At 38.1% G+C, this 20758-nt stretch overlaps 2 protein-coding genes across 4 annotated transcripts in view; one reads left to right on the forward strand and one right to left on the reverse strand.

The window, feature by feature from the left end:
* Positions 1-20758, forward strand: part of ARAP2 (ArfGAP with RhoGAP domain, ankyrin repeat and PH domain 2) — a 795317-nt gene that overhangs the window by 471105 nt on the left and 303454 nt on the right. The gene's annotated exons all lie outside the window — the stretch shown is intronic.
* DTHD1 (death domain containing 1) overlaps positions 19615-20758 on the reverse strand; it is an 81459-nt gene continuing 80315 nt past the window's right edge. For both annotated transcript variants that reach the window (XM_081528387.1, XM_081528297.1), the window contains one exon: positions 19615-20119. In XM_081528387.1, the coding sequence (XP_081384513.1) occupies positions 19758-20119 (362 nt within the window). In that variant the 3' untranslated portion in view covers positions 19615-19757. The remainder of the gene's footprint in view (positions 20120-20758) is intronic.

Below are 20758 nucleotides of genomic sequence, written 5' to 3' on the forward strand. Positions count from 1 at the left end.
TCAATGATCAAAACGTTAGTCACTCCAAAGGAAAATATAGCAATCATCTGGGCTTTTAGCACTTGCAATAAATGAGTGATGTAAAGTTAAGGAAAAGCACAAAGAAGTATTCATTTCCATAAAAATTGATTTTGTGAATAAATGCTCCATATCCATTTTGAACATTGTCATACAGGACCCCAAGGAAATTGAATAATGTATATGTTTTGCCCTAATGAAGCTTCTAATCAAAAGGAAAGTTATATTGTTGAACTATGAAGCCATAAAATTCCATTAAGGAACTGAGTTAAAATATAAAGCAAGGGCTAAGAAATTCAGAATTAAAAAAAAAAAAAATTGGCAAATAACATCGCATAGTATAGTAACTTAACTGATTTAATACAGCATTTAAAAAACCTGTTTTCCATACCATTTTCACAATTTTTTTTATCATTTCCACATATGACTTATATAATTATTGGGATGAGATTTAAATTTCTATTGAAGTATAATTGCTTTACAGTGCTGTGTTAGTTTCTGTTCTCTGTGTGTGTGTGTATGTTCAGTCGCCAAGTCATGTCTGACTCTTTGCAACCCCATGGACTGTAGCCTGCCAGGTTCCTCTATGCATGGAATTTTCCAGGCAAGAATACTGGAATGGGTCACCATTTCCTCTTCCAGGGGATCTTTCCAAGACAGGGATCGAATTCCTATCTCTTGCATCTACTGCATTGGCAGGCAGATTCTTGACTACTGAGCCACCAGGAAAGCCCATAGTTTCTGCTATACACCACAGTGAACCAGCTATATGTATATATCCCCTCCCTCTTGTACCTCTCTCCCATCCCTCCGTTGCCACCCATCTCGGTCAGCACAGAACACCGAGCTGAGCTCTCTGTGCTGTACAGTAGGCTTCCACGAGCTGTATATTTTACACATGGTAGCGTTGGAGAAGGCAATGGTAACCCACTCCAGTGTTCTTGCCTGGATAATCCCAGGGATGGCGGAGCCTGGTGGGCTGCCTTCTATGGGGTCGCACAGAGTCGGACACGACTGAAGTGACTTAGCAGCAGCAGAAGCAGCAGCAGTGTATACACGTCAATGCTGCTCTCTCAGTTCATCCCACCATCTCCTTCCCTTTGCTGTGTCCATATTTCCATTCTCTATGTCCGTGTCTCTATTCCTTCCCTGACGATAGGTTCATCTGTACCATTTTTGAAGATTCTGAGATATGCATTAATATACGATATTTGTTTTCTCTTTCTGAGTTTCTTCACTCTGTATGACAGACTCTGGGTCCATCCACATCTCTGCAAGTGACCTAATTTTGTTCCTTTTTTTGGCTGAGTAATATTTCATTGTATATATGCACCACATCTTCTTTATCCCTTCCTTTGTTGAAGGCCATTTAGATTGCTTCCATGTTCTTGCTATTGTAAACAGTATTGTAATAAACATTGGGGTACATGCATCTTTTTAAATTATTTCTGGTTATGTGCCCAGTAGTGGTATTGCTGGATCATATGGTAGCTCTATTTTCAGTTTTTTAAGGAACCTCTATGCTGTTGTCCACAGTGGCTCTGCCAATTTATATTCCCACCAACAGTATAGGAGGGTTGCATTTTCTCCATACCCGCTCCAGCATTTATCATTTGTAAATTTTTTAATGAGGGCCATTCTGACCAGTGTGAGGTAATACCTCACTGGAGTTTTGATTTGCAAATCAAAGCAATATTGAATTTTTAGTCTATATGGAGTCTCTTCTTATTCTCAAACTTTATTTGATAAATGCTGGCATAGAATTTTTGTGAATGTCAAATATCACATTAGAAATATTTTAATTATATAAATCAAATAGAGCTTTTAATTTGACTGTCCCACTGATTTATCATATTGAGCATCCCTGTTATTGTTGGAGAGCAGTGCTTCTGATGGACCTATGGGCTGATTTCCAGGTTAAATGTGAGGCACAGAACCTTTAGTTTCTGTAAGCAAGACACAGACTCCAGTCGAACCTTCTAGATATGTTGGCTTAAATCCCCACATCTTCTTTGTGGTGATATGTCAAACCCAATCATATTTGTTGAACTCACACTATACACAATATATCAAATATGATATAGTGAGGCATAAATATAAGGAAGATAGTTTTTTCTTTTAATAAGCTTACAATCTCAAGGAAAACAAAGAGAAACAATAAACAATACCCAACATTACCCAAGGATGAGTGCCAAACCCAATACAAACAAACTCTATAGTTTCAAATATTGTACCATACATTTTTACAGTGCTTAATAGCAACGATTCCAAAACTTAACTGATAGAATAACCTAAGGTACCCACTGAATCAAAATCACCAGTTTGGTCCTAGAAATCTGAATTTTTAGAAAACTCAGCAGTGACTCAGATGATCAGCCAGGATTGGCAGCCACTGCTTTAAAGTTTAGCAAAGTGAGGAACATTCTGTTAAAACCATTTTTTACTTCTGATAAAATAACCACAGTGGTATGGAGGGAAATGCCTTAATGAATGCTAAAGAAGGTAAGGCTTGCTCCCAGGCCAGAGCAGTTAGTACCAGAGCTTTAAGGAAAAACAGATGATGTTTAGCATAAGAATGGAGGGAGGGGTTGATCACTCTGTTTCTTGTCACCATGAGTGTCCCAGAACCTGGTACCCTCTGGTCATAAGGATATATTGAGGACGGTCCAAATACTGTTAGGTGAAGGTCTTGATCATTTGGGGTGAGATTTCTTCTTTTCAGAAACAATTGGAAGCAGCTAGGACAGTCAACCCTCTGCATCCTCCAGTTCCACATCCACCCACAGTGAATCAAAAACATTTGGAAAAAAAATGCTAAAGAGTTTCAAAAAGCAAAACTTGAATTTACCAAGCATGGGCAAGTATTTATGCAGCAATTACATTGTATTTACAACTATTTATATGAGATTACATTATGATAAGTTTTATAAGTAATATAGAGATAATTTGAAGTATATGGACAGATGTTTCTAGGTTATATGCAGTACACCATTTACATAAGGACATCCGTGAATTTTGGTATCCATGGGGGTCTTAGAACCAATCCCTCAGGGATATTGAGAAATGACTGTATGCTACAACCACGGGTAAAGCCAGCCTCTCTACAAGGACAACTCATGACAAGAGTGGATTTGAGAGGCTCACTGAGAATTAGTATAAAAGCTCCAAAGCCCTCCCTTTATAGGAGGGGATGCTCTAAATCTCTCTCAAACTATATACTTATCAGTAAGCAAACTCATAAATTCACTCTGTTGTCTTCTCTGCTTTGAGTTAAATTTTGTCTTTATTACACCCTAAACCAATGTAACAATTTAGTTATTAAATATTTACTGAGCACTAATTGATGAAAGTGAGAGAGGAGAGTGAAAAACTTGGCTTAAAACTCAACATTCAGAAAACTAAGATCATGGCATCTGGTCCCATCACTTCATGGCAAATAGATGGGGAAACAGTGGAAACAGTGGCAGAGTTTATTTTTTTGGGCCCCAAAATCACTGCAGATGGTGACTGCAGCCATGAAATTAAAAGATGCTTACTCCTTGGAAGGAAAGTTATGACCAACCTAGACAGCTTATTAAAAAGCAGAGACATTACTTTGCCAACAAAGGTCCATCTAGTCAAGGCTATGGTTTTTCCAGTAGTCATGTATGGATGTGAAAGTTAGACTATAAAGAATACTGAGCACCGAAGAATTGATGCTTTTGAACTGTGGTGTTGGAGAAGACTATTGAAAGCCCCTTGGACTGCAAGGAGATCCAGTCAGTCCATCCTAAAGGAGATCAGTTCTGGGTGTTCACTGGAAGGACTGATGTTGAAGCTGAAACTCCAATACTTTGGCCACCTGATGTGAAGAGCTGACTCATTGGAAAAGACCCTGATGCTGGGAAGGATTCGGGGCAGGAGGAGAAGGGGATGACAGAGGATGAGATGGCTGGATGGCATCACCAACTTGATGGAGTTGAGTGTGGGTAGACTCCGGAAGTTGGTGATGGACAGAGAGGCCTGGAGAGCTGTGATTCACGGAGTCGCAAAGAGTCGGACACGACTGAGCGACCGAACTGACTGACTGAGCATTAATTTTGGATTGCATATTATTCTCAGCACTTAGGAAACATTAAGGAACAAAATAAAGAACCTGTCTATAGTTTGGTGACCAATTGCCCTCATGTACTACAAGCTATTAATAACTGGAAATATTTGCTTGTTTGAGGGTAGGGCAGCTATAGTGTTTGCACCTAGCCGGTTAGTCTAGTTTTTTGATTAATATGATCATTCATTCAGTAATGATTTATGGAAGCCCTATAAACTAATAACATTAATTAATCCATTTAGTGTATGTACTTGTTAGTACATTAATAATAAGCTTTTCCCTTAGATAATAGACTTTTTAACATAGTTCAAATCCCTCTGCTTCGAGGAGGAACTTAGAATGAAGAGGTTTGCGTATTTCAGTTTCCTACAGAAGACTGCCTGCTATGTATGTAAGAGAACAGACATTATTTTCACCCTTAGCCATGAGTTAGATTTACTAATGGTTACCCAAAACATGATTTTGAACTATATAAATGTTGTGTTAAATGCTACTCTTTTCCCATTGACTGACATTTCCCTCAGGCCGCCATTAGGTCATCTTCCTCTCTACTTTTTATCTAAGCTTCCTCTACTGGAAGGCTTGTAAATACGTGCTGCATCTGAATGAAGTCATCTAGCTCATAATCTCATATTCTCCGACACCATGGGGGCTTTGCCTGTCTACATTCCCAGCCTGGCTCCTCAGATCTAATAGAAGTTATTCATATTTTAATGAGAATTTTACTTAATATGTTTCCTGTCTGGACTATTTCTACTTTGTCTATTTCTCCTTGTGATAAAAATGCCAAGCAGGTAAAGGAGACTTGTAGAGAAGGAAAACATCTTGGCATGCTGTCACATGCCACAGGTGTGGCCACCAATTCATCCTGTTTGTTCCAATCCTACTTTCATTTAATCCTGTCATCCTCTGAAGTTATTGAACTTAAAAAAAAAAAATAATTCTTTAAATCACTTATGTTCCCAATTTGATCTTATCTCTTTTACAGTTCGGTCAATGTGTAGTCTTAATAAGTTTCCAAAGAAAAGCCTATTTTTATGTGCTTGGTTCAAGACCTGCTAAAAGTACACCGTCACTAGTAGACTTTTTTGATATTTTAATAATTATATTCTTAAGGCTGTAAATTCTCTAGGAAAAAAAACCTTTGGTTCATGACTTCATTCCATGCTTTAAAATGGAAGACCCTAAAGTGTTTTTTCCTCTTGTTGATTATATCTGGCTATATTTATCATATTATAAATTAAGACAAAATTCATGACATGTTTATTGATAAATTCATTTTAAAATAACAATTATAAGTTAATTATATATTAATATAAATACTATATGTTCATTACAAATACCATATTTTCCAAAAGAGAAAAATAATACAGAAGAAAACATGGCTAGGTTAAGTAAAGTTCTTCTACAGAGCAGTGTTTCTCAAAATGTGATCCTCAGACCAGAAAATCACAAGTACCTGGAAACTTACTAGAAATACATATTCATGGGTCTTAACCCAGACATATTGAATCATTCACCAGGGATGGGGCCTAGAAATCTGGGTTTCAACAAATGCTGATGCACACCGATGAGTGGGAACCACTGTCCTAGCAGTCTATTCTACTCAGGAACAAAGTATATCCCACATTAAGAAAAGATGAGTAAACGAGACACACAGTCAAGAACTGGAGCAAAATGGGGCCTTCTTTGAGACATGTAAAACTCTGTCAATTAGAAGGTACAACAGGAAACATAGAACTCTGGATAAATAGATTATTTGGGGACCATCTGTTCCTGGAGAGTTATGTTGTTTCATGCTAAACGATAATAATGTATGTTGAAAACCACTGAGTTTAAGAATGAGGATTTTGGCTGAATTTGGATGAATGATTGAATGAATTGTGCCACGATCGACTATGTGTTATGGATATGTAGACATGAGAGAACAACAACCCTCCAGCAGTATTTATGCTGTCTTAAATGTATCTAACCCTTTCAAACTTAAGTGAAAATAATTGAGACAAAGATATTAAGGAACTTGGCCAAAAGTCAACAGTGAGTGAGTTTCAGAGCCTGAACTAGAGATTCAGGACATCTGACCCACAATCTAATACTAATGCTTTCACATATGTCATAAGGCAGTAGCTTCACAGCCCATATGATGCAATTTTTACATATTTTAACACAGACTCTTCTCCAAAAAGCAGAGTTGTTCCTCTGCCAGATTTTATTAAGTAACTAACTAAATAGCTCCTTTAGAACTGAGTACCGCATTCTATATTCGATGACTAGGAGTGGCAATTTAGCTGCTTTACATGTTATTCAAAACAGTGCAAGTCCCAAACAGACAAGACAAGAACAATTCTCCTCTAGAAAGAAAACTTGATACATTAATTGAAGCAATGTTACTGAATCCAAAAGTAATTATATTCCCAAATACTTAAGAAGAATAAAGAATAAGAAGAATAAAGATTGTTTTCTTGAATAGAGACGTGTAATACAATGTTATGAGTTAAAAAGGAAAGAAAGGGAAATTAAACTTGGATAAAGAACATGCTGACAGTATATACTAATGAGTAATGGAACACACTGCAAGAGAGACACAAAGAAGATCCATTACTTAGGAAGTAATGGATTCTCTGCTTTCTTACGGCAAGATTTCCTTTCATAAAGCTATAGGATGGAAGACCAGTTTTCTGCTTTTATACCTTATTTTGTATTTGGAATAATATATTTCATAGATCTTGAAAAGGGAAGGGATTCTCTTAAAATAAAGGTCATATATTTGCCACATATTTTAGTGGAACAACATTTCATTAGAGATACATATTACAAATAGGAAAAATTAAAACTATTCATGAAGTTTTGCTATAGAAGAATAGTAAGGTTAAAAAGGATCTTGCACAAAAACTACAGGGATTTGTCCAAAAAAATCTCAGCTTGCCAATGAATATTTAACCCTTGCTGTATAAATACAAAGAGAGGAAAAAGCCAAAGTGAAGAGAGGTCAAGATTATGGTAGGAAATACATACATTGACAGAAAAGACTATAGTAATGAAAGTGCCCTTACGTTTGTTCATACTGTTATCAGGGGAAAAGCTTTTGCGTAGACTCCTGAGTCTCATATAAGGAAATAATGAAGAATTCCTGTCCATTCAAAGTTATACATTGTGGGTAGAACACCACTGCCACAAACTTTTACCAGAATCAACAACTCGGTGTATCTGGCAAAATTAATAAAATTCATATAAAAACTTTGAAAAGAAGGGATTTTAGAGGTCATAAAATCGTAGATAATAAAACCATAAACTCTGATATAGAAGAAAGCTTAGAGATCCTCTATTAAAATCATTTCCCATTGCTTTTCCTTTTTTTTTGCCTTGCTCTTTATTGAACATATTTCTAAACTCTACCATCATACTTTCCTACTTGTTCAAGCAAATAATGCTGAACATAAATTATACTTTGAACTTTGATTAATGACTCAAAGTTACCAGCCTAAAGGAACATACATTTAGTTTTCTCTTGCTGTACAGTAAATTACCACAAATTTAATGACTTGAAAAATACCTCTTTATATGCTTATAGTTTCCATGGATCTGGTCTGTTTTAGCCAGTCCTATACTCAAACTTGGTGTCAGAAGGCTGATTTTAAGGAAAAAAAAATTATAGGAGAAAAGAGTGTCTTGAAAGCTAATTTTTGCTATATTCTAGTTTTATAATTAATATAAAGTGTTATTTGCTCAGTCATGTCCGACTCTTTGTGACCCCATGGACTGTAGCCCACCAGGCTCCTCTGTCCATGGAATTCTTCAGGCAAGAATACTGGAGTAGGTTGCTATGCTCTTCTCTAGGGCATCTTCCTGACCCAGAGATCAAACCCTGGTCTCCTGCATTGCAGGCAGATTCTTTACTGTCTGAGACACCAAGGAAACCTTTATAATTAATATGTGTGCCTGTTCAGTCACTTCAGTTATGTCTGACTCTCTGCGACCCTACGGACTGTACCTGCTAGGCTCCTCTGTCCATGGGATTCTCCAGGCAAGAATACTTGGAGTGAGTTGCCATGCCCTCCTCCAGGGGATCATCCTGACCCAGGATTTCAAACCTGCGTCTCCTGCATTGTAGGCAGATTCTTTTCCTCTAAGCCACCAAGGAAGCCCCAAATAGGAAAAGGAATACATCAAGGCTATTGTCTTTTAAGTCTCTGTTTCATTTATTTCTCTACTTTCTTCAAATTAAGTCTGAATTTGGCAATAAGGAGTTCATGATCTAAGCCACAGTCAGCTCCCGGTCTCGCTTTTACTGACTATATAAATTTCTCCATATTTGGCTGCAAAGCATGTAATCAATCTGGTTTTGGTGTTGACCATCTGGTGATGTCCCTGTGTAGTCTTCTCTTGTGTTGTTGGAAGAGGGTGTTTGCTATGACCAGTGCATTCTCTTGGCAGAACTCTATTAACATTTGCCCTGCTACATTCTGTACTCCAAGGCCAAATTTGCCTGTTACTCCGGGTGTTTCTTGGCTTCCTACTTTTGCTTTCCAGTCCTCTATACTGAAAAGGACATCTTTTTTGGGTGTTAATTCTAGAAGGTCTTGTAGGTCTTCATAGAACCTTTCAACTTCAGCTTCTTCAGCATTACTGGTAGGGGCATAGACTTGAACTACCGTGATATTGAATGGTTTGCCTTCGAAACAAACAGAGATCATTCTGCCGTTTTTGAGACTGCATCCAAGTACTGCATTTCGGACTCTTGTTGACTATGATGGCTACTCCGTTTTCTTTAAGGGATTCTTGCCCACAGTAGTAGATATAATGGTCATCTGAGTTAAATTCACCCATTCCAGTCCATTTTAGTTTTCTGATTCCTAAAATGTTGATGTTCACTCTTCCCATCTCCTGTTTGACCAAATCACTGCAGATGGTGACTGCAGCCATGAAATTAAAAGACATTTACTCCTTGGAAGGAAAGTTATGACCAACCTAGACAGCATATTAAAAATCAGAGACATTACTTTGTAAACAAAGGTCCATCTAGTCAAGGCTATGGTTTTTCCAGTAGTCGTGTATGGATGTGAGAGTTGAACTATAAAGAAAGCTGAGCACCGAAGAATTGATGCTTTTGAAGTGTGGTGTTGGAGAAGACTCTTGAGAATCCCTTGGACTGCAAGGAGATCCAACCAGTCCATCCTAAAGGAGATCAGTCCTGGGTGTTCATTGGAAGGACTGATGTTGAAGCTGAAACTCTAATACTTTGGCCACCTGATGCGAAAAGCTGACTCATTTGAAAAAACCCTGATGTTGGGAAACATCGAAGGCAGGAGGAGAAGGGGATGAAAGAGGATGAGATGGTTAGATGGCATCACTGACTCAATGGACATGAGTTTGGGTAAACTCCGGGAGCTGGTGATGGACAGGGAGGCCTGGTGTGCTGCGGTTCATGGGGTCACAAAAAGTCGGACATGACTGAGCAACTGAACTGAACTGAACTGAACTGAATTCGCCTTAATTCATGGACCTAACATTCCAGGTTCCTATGCAATATTGCTCTTTACAGTATCGGACCTTGCTTTCATCACCAGTCACATCCACAACTGGGTGTTGTTTTTGCTTTGGCTCCATCTCTTCATTCTTTCTGGAGTTATTTCTCCACTGATCTCTAGTAGCATATTGGGCACCTACCAACCTGGGGAGTTCATCTGTCAGTGTCCTATCTTTTTGTTTTTTCATACTGTTCATGGGGTTCTCAAGGCAGGAATACTGAAGTAGTTTGCCATTCCCTTCTCCAGTGGACCACATTTTGTCAGAACTCTCCACCATGACCCGTCCGTCTTGGGTGGCCCTACATAGCATGGCTCATAGTTTCATTGAGTTAGAGAAGGCTGTGGTCCATGTGATTAGATTGGTTGGTTAACTAACACACAGTCAGCATTCAATAAATGGTATCTATTATTAATCTTTTTTCAGTGGCATAGTATTTGGCCTTGCCATACTTATAAGTGACTTTCTCTTCTCCCCATTTGCTATAGCAATCTGCTCTTAACACCAATGATTCTAATCTTTGCATTTTTGATGCCCTTTTTATCACTTTTTCTTTTTTTTTTTACTTGTAAAGCCCAAGGCTCTATACCTTTTATTAAAATCTGATAGGACTGATAGCCAATCACAGTATTTTCTTGTGTATGCTTGATAAATTAATTACCTCAATCAGGATAATAGGGAGTTACAATGAAATATATTTTTATCACATAGTTTTTATGCTATTTGTTACAAATAGGCCATGAATTTCTCTTCCATGCTCCAGGATCCAGACTGATAGAACTTTCTTGAGACATTGCTCTTCTCAAAGGAACATAATGAAAACACTGGATGTCTCATGTAGCTTCTGCTCAAATATAATACTCATATGTCAAGTTCAATTCAGTTCAGTTCAGTCGCTCAGTCGTGTCTGACTCTTTGCAACCCCATGAATAGCACCATGCCAGGCCTCCCTGTCCATCACCAACTCCCGGAGTTTACCCAAACCCATGTCCATCAAGTTGGTGATGCCATCCAACCATCTCATCCTCTGTCGTCCCCTTCTCCTCCTGCCCCCAATCCTTCCCAGCATTAGGGTCTTTTCCAATGAGTCAACTCTTCGCATGAGGTGGCCAAAGTATTGGAGTTTCAGCTTCAACATCAGTCCTTCCAGTGAACACCGAGGACTGATCTCCTTTAGGAGGGACTGGTTGGATCTCCTTGCAGTCCAAGGGACTCTCAAGAGTCTTCTCCAACACCACAGTTCAAAAGCATCAGTTCTGTGGCACTCAGCTTTCTTCACCGTCCAGCTCTCACATCCATACATGTCCACTGGAAAAACCATAGCCTTGACTAGACGGACTTTTGTTGACAAAGTAATGTCTCTGCTTTTCAATATGCTATCTAGGTTGGTCATAACCTTCCTTGCAAGGAGTAAGCGTCTTTTAATTTCATGGCTGCAATCACCATCAGCAGTGATTTTGGAGCCCCCCAAAATAAAGTCTGACACTGTTTCCACTTTTTCCCCATCTATTTCCCATGAGGTGATGGGACCAGATGCCATGTTCTTAGTTTTCTGAATGTTGACCTTTAAGCCAACTTTTTCACTCTCCTCTTTCACTTTCATCAAGAGGCTCTTGAGTTCCTCTTCGCGTTATGCCATAAGGGTGGTGTCATCTGCATATCTGAGGTTATTGATATTTCTCCCGGCAATCTTGATTCCAGCTTCTGCTTCTTCCAGCCCAGCGTTTCTCATGATGTACTCTGCATAGAAGTTAAATAAGCAGGGTGACAATATACAGCCTTGATGTACTCCTTTTCCTATTTGGAAACAGTCTGTTGTTCCATGTCCAATTCTAACTGTTGCTTCCTGACCTGCATACAGGTTTCTCAAGAGACAGGTCAGATGGTCTGGTATTCCCATCTCTTTCAGAATTTTCCACAGTTTATTGTGATCCACATAGTCAAAGGCTTTGGCGTAGTCAATAAAGCAGAAGTAGATGTTTTTCTGGAACTCTCTTGCTTTTTTGATGATCCAGCGGATGTTGGCAATTTGATCTCTGGTTCCTCTGCCTTTTCTAAAACCAGCTTGAACATCTGGAAGTTCATGGTTCACGTATTGCTGAAGCCTGGCTTGGAAAATTTTGAGCATTACTTTACTAGTGTGTGAGATGAGTGCAATTGTGCGGTAGTTTGAGCATTCTTTGGCATTGCCTTTCTTTGGTATTGGAATGAAAACTGACCTTTTCCAGTCCTGTGGCCACTGCTGAATGGGTACTCTAAATTATATGACCAAGAGTAAAAACAATGGGGCAGGAATTCACTGCCTTTCCACAGAGAGAAGTGGCAAATATTTTAGTACAATCAGTTACATTTTAGTGGTCGTCTTTGCAGTTTGATTATTTTCAGCTGTCATGCCCATTTTTTCTTTATGTTCAAGGGCTGTTCTATGGCTGTCCCACTGTGTTTTGTGATGCTTTGTGGAAGGGGTAATATTCATCATTTTTTATAATTTAATCCCAGAAATTCATTATTTTAAAATTGCAGCCAAAACATCTTGAAAATATTATTTGATTATTTTTAAATAATCTTAATTCAGAAATCTACTCTGAATATATGTAGCCCATTTTTATTTGCTGGCCAACCATAACAACACTTTATTCAAAATATTTCAGAAGCAAGAAGGTAATTATTTAGAAACCAAATAATTTAATCACATTTATTTGAAAGTGAAGTGTGAGTCAAAAATACACATACTCTGTAATGCTTTTAATAGTTTATACTTTTAAAATTTATTCCCAGATAATTTCAGAGAAATTACATCATTTCCTATGATCAGTAATAGATTGCACTCTCATGTCTATTGCATTGACTGAAGAAACAGAAGATACAATGTAACATAAAGGTCTCTATAATGCAAGAGTCTTTATATATTTTGTTTCTTTATATCAAATGAGAATTAGACATTTCAGAATATTAGAGCATAATTTAGCCACTAAAGGATGTAATATTACACTAACAATATACTGATCATGAATGAGTTTATGCTTCAAAATGGCTTATAACAAATACTTTCAAAGTATCATGCAAAACAATTATTTGACAGTATGAAGAGTTTTCTCTGTAAAGTCTTGAGCATTTCCTTAGTTTTATCTGAGATACAGAGGCCCTCTTGTGGTGGCATCTAGGCATTTGCAGTGACTGTTTTTTTAAGTTTCAGCTTGTCTGGCACAGACATGGCTTTTCAAGTGGATTAAGTCCTGGGTTATTTAAAATTTTTGAGGTCTTTAGCATGTATAAAAATGGCCAAAAAGATGTCTACAAAGAATATAATATAGTTCATTTAAACTTTTTAGCACACCTACTAAAATGAAATATAAATCTGCTCCTTAAAATGAGAGAAAAGATCAAAAATACTAATTCACAGTGTATGATTGGGTGTGTAGTCTATCAATAGAACCAGATTTAAAGGTGTACAATACTCAGCTTTCAGGGGAGTCAGTTTATCTCTGTGATTTTGGCATGACTGTTCCTGGTAACACAGATGAGTAAAACTCAATATTTGGTTCCTCTGGATGAAATGTTCCTCTTTCCCAGTTGTCCCAATTTCCTGCCTCAATTCCTGATGCCACCCTGCCTAGTCTTGTGAACAGATGAATTGTCTCAAAAGACTATAAACTAAGATAAAAAAGTCTTTTATATCTATCACAGCACACAGCTTGCTCTGTTTTCTTCTCTTTTCCTCCTATGTTACTCTAGGGTCTGTGCTAACCATGATAAATGAAAATAATAATTGAGAGAGTACTTTGAGCAGGAATTATATAGAATGGGCAGTGTCCTTCAGCTTCCCTGTATGTAAACATCACTTGAGATATTCACTGAGAATATAGATTCTTCAGGTCTGTAGCCAAAATTTCTGACTTAGGCAACTGAGCTGTGGTCCTATGAAACTGAATTTTAATACCCATTCCAGATTTGTTTAGGTCCATTTGGCTACAAGAATAATTCTTAGCCTTGGCTGTAGAATCAACTGAGGGACTTTAAAATTCTGATTCCTAGAACTCATTCAAAATTACTTCAATCAAGACGTCTCAGAATGGGTCCAGGCACCTCCTGCTGATTCTAACATGCAGCTAATTTGAGAACTACTGGATTAGAGCACAGAAGCATGGATGTGCTGTAGCCCGAACAGCCTAGGACCACCATGCACCCACTTAAAGTTCAACAAAGTTGGGTTGATTGTCTCATTGCAATGACACACTGAAGGAACAGTGGTGTCTCACTGAGGAAAGGCAAAGACAGGGTTATTTTAGGTCATGGGTATAGGGTGGAGTTGAGTGTTTTGATAGACTCAAAGCAAAACAGCTTGTTGAAAGAGATCAACATCAGGTCTGCACTGCAGAGTGCACCTACAGTCCTGTTTCCTTGGAAACACTAACGCTGAGACAGAGGTGCAATGCTGTACCCAGAAACCCTTTATCGGAGGCTCTGCACTCAGGTGGTCAATTGAGACCATTTTTCTGTGTCAAAGTGACTTACATCCTTCAGGCAAGAGAGAGATATTTCCTTCTTACTGATATGATTTCAAACAGCAAAGTTTCTGATAGTCTGTGATTTTGGATAACAAAGTTTCTTAGTATGTAGGAAAGCAGAAGTCACTCAAAGAGGACACTTTACAGCTGCAATATATTTAGTGAAGAAATATTGAATCCTGATAACTTTTCAACTTGTTTCATCTGTGTCAGTTATGCCAGCTTGATGAATGACAAAGCAGAGTCTGATCTAAATTTTACCTTTACAGACAAAACATTGGCCCCAACTCTGTTGCTTCCAGAAGGAAGATGGCACAGGAAGAGGGCCCAAGCATGACAGTGTATAGATATGATTCATGCATTAATTCAGCAGAGACTTACTGAGTTCCTACTATGTTCTGGGACCTGTGCAGGGTACTGGAATTCCGTGATGAACAAAACTCAGTCTCTTCCCTCAAGAAACTTATAGGCTCGTAGAAAAAAAACAGATAAATAGGAAAATACAACAGGGTATAGGTGCTATAACTAGACCTAAGTCTTAAGGCTGCCAAGGACAATTAACTGAGTCTTGGTGGTTCAGGAGACTGGAAAAATTTTACCCTAGGTTATGGAAGAGAGAGGGCTATGGAGGGGAAGGGGGCAAGGGAGTCAAGGGCAAAAAGTTGGAAGCAAAGGAAAAAGGACTTTGAAAACAGAATCATCTAGGCTCTGATCCAGGCTCTACCACTGACTGGGTATCTCTGCAACCCTGAACTGCAGTTTTCTCATCTGTAAAATAAGGATACCAAAACAGAGACACATTCAATAAGTGCCAGACAGAGTTCTGTGTAATAAAATTATATCAGTGAACAAAAGAGACAAGCTCCCTGACCCTTGAATAACATGCGCTAAGGTGGAGGTATAATAACTATAATTGAAGTATAAATTATTTAGTATATTAGGTAATAAATGCAGAGTGGAGAAAATTGAAAGTGCCAATGGAGGACATGAAAGAGAATGGCAAGTGGAGGCTTAAGGATGTGAAGTCAGTCAAAACCCTTTGACATAGTCCAGGGGCACACGGATGAGGTTAGGGACAAGAAGCTAGCTTGACTAAGCTACAGGGGAAACCCAAGACCTGTGTCAGCCACTATTTTGACCTCACTTGACACTTTCCTTTCTTCTGAACTGCTGCTTTTTTTAAATTCAGGGAGCCTATGTACCTTAGATGAAGTCCTCATTCTGTACACAGCAATGATGCCCAAGACCTCATTGCTAAATGGTCTTGTTTTGCAGCCACTATTTTCAAGGGCTTTCTATTGTCTGAATAGCTAGTTATTTTAATATGGCTCTAACTATTGGTGATTACTGATATCTACTGCAAATAGCCCAATATTTGGGCATCAACAGTTTGTGTTAGGTCAATATGCAATATTATCCTAATCTGTCAGTCTCTTAAGTCTAAGAAAACATTTAACTAACTGAGCTGGGACGCATATCAATAATCATAACCCATCCCACCTCCCGACCCTTTTCCCATTCCCATCCTTGAAACTGGTATCTGTTTGTACCACTGATATGAATTAGAAATATTGTTTTGCAAAATGAGAAGTAGGAATAGAGAAAGTTTAGGAAAAAATAGATATATCCATTTCCCTTCTTTATTCTCCTTAGGTTAGTAGCAGCATGATGTGGTAGGAGCCAAGCCAACAACCTACCTTTGGATCCTATGTCACTCAATTGTGACATTAATGAAGGCACCCAGTCTTTAAAATCTCATTTTCTCTCGTAAAACTGGGCTGTGTACCTTCCTTTTGGGGAATTGGAAGAATCATAGAAGTAAATACTTGTAAAAGACTAAGCCAAAAGAGCCTGGTTCATTATAGGCAATGAACAATATATTGATCTCATTCCTTGTTTTTTTTTTTTTTTTTTAACCCATAAATCATAACCCAGGGGACTGTCTCTTACTCTGTTTCTGTACTCCTGGCATTAAACAGATTGCCTGACCCAGGGTTTGTTGTATTCAGTAGTACATATATACTGAATAAATGGATTTAACATTTTTTCATTGAAAATTAGCTGTATTTGCTAAGGTCTCTGACATCCTGGAATCTGCCCATGCATGCTATATTACTTCCCTTCATATACTTTTTTTTAAACTGGCAATCACAGTAGGATATGATCTATTTATTTGTAGAAGAAATATTGTAAGAGATTTAAGCCGATATCTCTTTTTTCCAACAGAGCAATTAAAGACAATCCAAAGGCTTACCTAGGATGTAGAATTTCATGTTATTCACCTCAAAGTGATTAATTTATATAAATTAATATAAATGTGATTAATTAATAAATTTATTAATCAAAGTGGTTAATTTATATAAATTTATATTAAATATACTATTTTCCTATGAATCTTCATAACCTGACAATTAGAATATAAATGGCAACTTAGCAATGTGTATCAAGAGCCTTAAAAGTATTCCTAGTAAGTAATCCCATTTCCAAAAATGTATCCTAATGAAATAATTTATATACACATGTAGAACCTGATCATGCATCATTTTTTGAAAAGAAGGAAATCATCTGAATATCCAGCAAGAGAAGAAAGGATAAATGAATTAGGGTAACCAATTATAGTCCTCTTAAGTACATGCTTAGAAGAAATTAATATATATATTCACCAATAGATATCTACAGAAAGTTAATAAAAACCCTGTTCATGAGAGGTGCAAACTGGAATCTACTGAAATGCCTAGTTACAGTGAAATGGATATGTAACTTATAGTATCTGCATATAATGGAATAGTGTTTATTAATGAGAAGGAGCAAACTATTGCCACACAAACAACATGGATGAATTTCAACAAAGTTAATTTGAATCCAAAGGCCAGACATAAAAGAATATATACTGTATTAGTCCACTTTTTAAATTTTTTAAAAAATGGATAATACTAAAATTATGCTATGACTGTGAAGTGAGATAGTTATTAAAACATTTAAAGACATTGGAAAATGCTCATAATTTAATAAAAGGCAATAACATTTAAAACTATATATAATATATGGTCCCCATTCTGCAAAAAAAAGAAAAAGTTGCTGTAAGAAATATCAGTCAGGATCTCAGTAGGAAATATATGACACACTCAAATTAGGATAATTAGAGGAGGCTTTGTCTTAAAAGCCTGGGCAGGGTGTGGGGGACCACAAGGGACAGTGATGCAATAGAGTTGTTACTACCCCAGACCTGATGAGACATGAGCAGGAGAGGCTCCCAGTGCCAGGAGAGAGCTGTTCATAGAGGAGAGGGTCAGTGGCCCTTGAGTGAAGATGCAGCCTGGCTGCAGTGAATTCAAGGGAGGAAGAAAGGGAACATTTAACTCATTCTCCTCCATCCTCCCAGCCTCCCATTGGGGCTCCCTGTTAACCATGAAGCCAAAGTGTCATGGCTGTGGGCCTTACAGGTCAGCCCACCAGATAGAGCACAGGCGCACAGGGTAGGGTGTGGGTATGGCACACACGCCATACATGGGACTGGTGATTCCTCTGATTACCAAAGGGAGGGGAGGGGTTACAGAGAAGACCCATTTTGTTCTTTATGTACCTTATATTATTATACCGTTGCAATAATATGCAAGCTTTTTAATTCTAGGGAAAAATTTGTGTCACAGTGTGTGAAGGGATGTGTGCCTGTGAGGTTATGAATGTAAAGGAATTTATGTGTACGGGAGAGAGAGTGCAGGTGGGTAAGTGTGAGTGTGGATGTGAAGGTATACAGGTAACGTGAGATGGTGTATTTGTGTGTGTATCTGTGGGGCATGAATGTTAATGAGCGTGTGTGTGTATGAGTTGTGGGAGGGAGGTGTGGATGCGTTTGTGAAAGCACGTGTGTGAAAGTGCACAAGTGGATCTGAGGTGGTATGTGTGTGAGGTTGTCTATGGTAGGGCGTTGTATATGAAAAAGTGTGTTAGTGTGGGAGGCTGTTTGTGTGTGAGTGTGTGAACGCATGTGAGAATGTACAGGTGGATGAGAGTTTTTGTTCCTGTAAGGGGCAGACATGTTTGTGACAGGTGTGTGGGAGGGGATGTGTGCATTTATATGAGTGAGTATCCTTGTGGGGGTGTGAGGATATAGAGAGGGTGTGTGAGATGTGTATGAGTGAGAAGGAGGCGGGTGAGTAAGACTCTATGTGTGAAGAGATTTGTGTGTATTAGCATGCGAGTGTGCATATGCATGCACATACGTGTATTTATATATTGATGCATCTGTATAAATAGAAGTAAAAATGTTTCCTTTGAGGAAAAAAGAAAACTGGAAGAAAATATTTTCATAATAGTAATCTCTAGTGGTGGAATAAGAGGCAAATCTAATTTTCTTGACTCTTCTGTTATTTTGTAGTCAAAAAAAAAAATGAACATTTCAGTCTGTTTCCTTCATTCCCAGAGCACATGAAAAATATTGTACTTTTCTGGAAACATGTAAAAATAATAAAAAATCCTGACTGTTATAACGTTTCTTGATAGGAATGTGTTTGAAAATTGGACTTCTCTCTTTCTTAACATGTAACCATACAGATATCTTAAGTTAATTTATAGAATGAGATCCTGTCTTTAAATATGAGAACCATATAAATGTTTAATTTTTTCATATAATTTCATTAATTTTCAGCTGTTCCCAAAATCGAAACTAATAGTTATTTGCAATCCAAGGCCCTATGGTCTTCCATTAGTGAATTGGCATTATGAATCTAATGAACCATCATGTCACACTGCTTTGGGAGCTAAAGTGCATAGGGTTACCAAAGCCTCAAAGTGTAAACACAAATGTTAACAGGGATTATCAATGATGGAGCGGCTTAGGTAATTATTACTATTTTTTCTTTTAGTTTTTTCCTTTTTAAGGCAGTTTTTTTAAAAAAATAATGACCCTATAGGACTTATGTAATAAGGTTTCTGTCAAACTGTTTTAGTAGCAGGTTGTTTTCCTAAGTCTGTGCAAAAGACATCACTATTCCATCATCTCTCTGCTGCCTCACTTCACTAATAATAAAATATGAGGCTTTCCAGATTCTAGGCTGTATCTTACTAAAAATTTGTGGCAGTCAATGGCTGGAGTGTTAAGTCTATTTTTAATTTATTTCAACCTTGACTGTTTTTTAAAAGTGATTTTCTATCATCAACATCAGGCTTCTGCAGCCTAATTTATTTTACATTGTTACCTGTGGGCTCCACAGTATACATAGAATGTGAATTAGCTACTTGGAGTTCTGAGTGACTAGTTTACTTTTATGTAGATAATAATATGAAGGAATTCTGTATATCATATATATATATATATATATATATATATATATATGTATGTATTGCCTTTCCTTTACACTTAACAAGTTACCTCAGCTATTAAAATATACACAGGGCAAACTCTATTACAAATGCTGTTAAGTTTGGCTTATTAATCTTGCTCGCAGAAATACATCACTGAACCCTGAGCAAGGACTCAAACCCGCAGATGCTTTTTATTGTCTGATTAGTGCTTCTCTGCTTGTCTCAATATTGCATCTATCAAACAGTTCACTTCAAACAACATTACTGGGAAACTGCTAATAAAATGTTGACAGAAACCATCTTCAAACCAACTATGACCCTTTTTCTAGGGCTAAAGCAAGAGTAGTGGGGCTTAATTCGGCCACCTCAGACCACTGCTGTGGTTCAGTGAACACTTTATTTTCCCACTTGAATTTGAGCTCTTCTGCAAGATCATTCCTGCCGATCTTGCGTAGATGGCGAGCCAGGAGGCGAAGTTTGTCAGTGGAATTTGGGAGTGATCTTTTCCAAAAACAAAGAAGTTCATGGGTCTGCTCTGTGAGATCATCAGGGTTCTTCAGTTTGATGAGCTGAATGGTGCTGCGGCGAAGAGGGAGTGAGGAGGAGAGACACAGGGCGTTCTCCTCTGAGAGCTCGTCCGCCAGCCAGTAGAGCAAATTGTCCCACAGGGCTTCTGCCAGGCACACGGGGGACACTCAGAGTTAGAACCCTTTCCTGGGGGGTGGGCTCATCCAACCCTCCACCTGTTCACAGGCAACCTACTCAGTCTCTGGTTTGGCCTCTCAGTAGCAGAAAGATGTTGTCCCACCCAAACAGACAGCTGAGAGCCTTTGGGATCTTCTTCTGAGGGAACCACCTATTGCAGAGGGTTAGAAATGCTTCTCCAATGTTAACTTCCTTGAGATCAAGGAGAGCTTGTTAACATGGTGCTCACGTCCCCACCCTAGGTAGTCTAAATAAGACTAAGATATGGGCAAAACAGCATTTTTAACAAGCACCCACGTGATACCGATACTGAGGTCCCCAACCACATTTGAATAGCACTATGTTAAAAGACATTTTTAGGTTCAAAAAATACTTCTCAAAAAAAAAAAAAATACTTCTCTTAATTAGTGCTAACCTAATACATAAATTATAGCAGCAGTTAGGCAATCCTCACACCCCAGTTCCCCAACTACAGACATACATACATACACACACACACACACACACACACACACACACACACACACACACACACACGCACAAACTCATCAAGAGCCACTCTCCAAAGATGAGTTCTATAGAAGGTCCATTGCATGTCCTTCCCTTG

Source organism: Giraffa tippelskirchi, chromosome 1 (assembly GCF_054371585.1).
Source record: "Giraffa tippelskirchi isolate mGirTip1 chromosome 1, T2T-mGirTip1v1.2.pri, whole genome shotgun sequence".
NCBI lineage: Eukaryota > Metazoa > Chordata > Mammalia > Artiodactyla > Giraffidae > Giraffa > Giraffa tippelskirchi.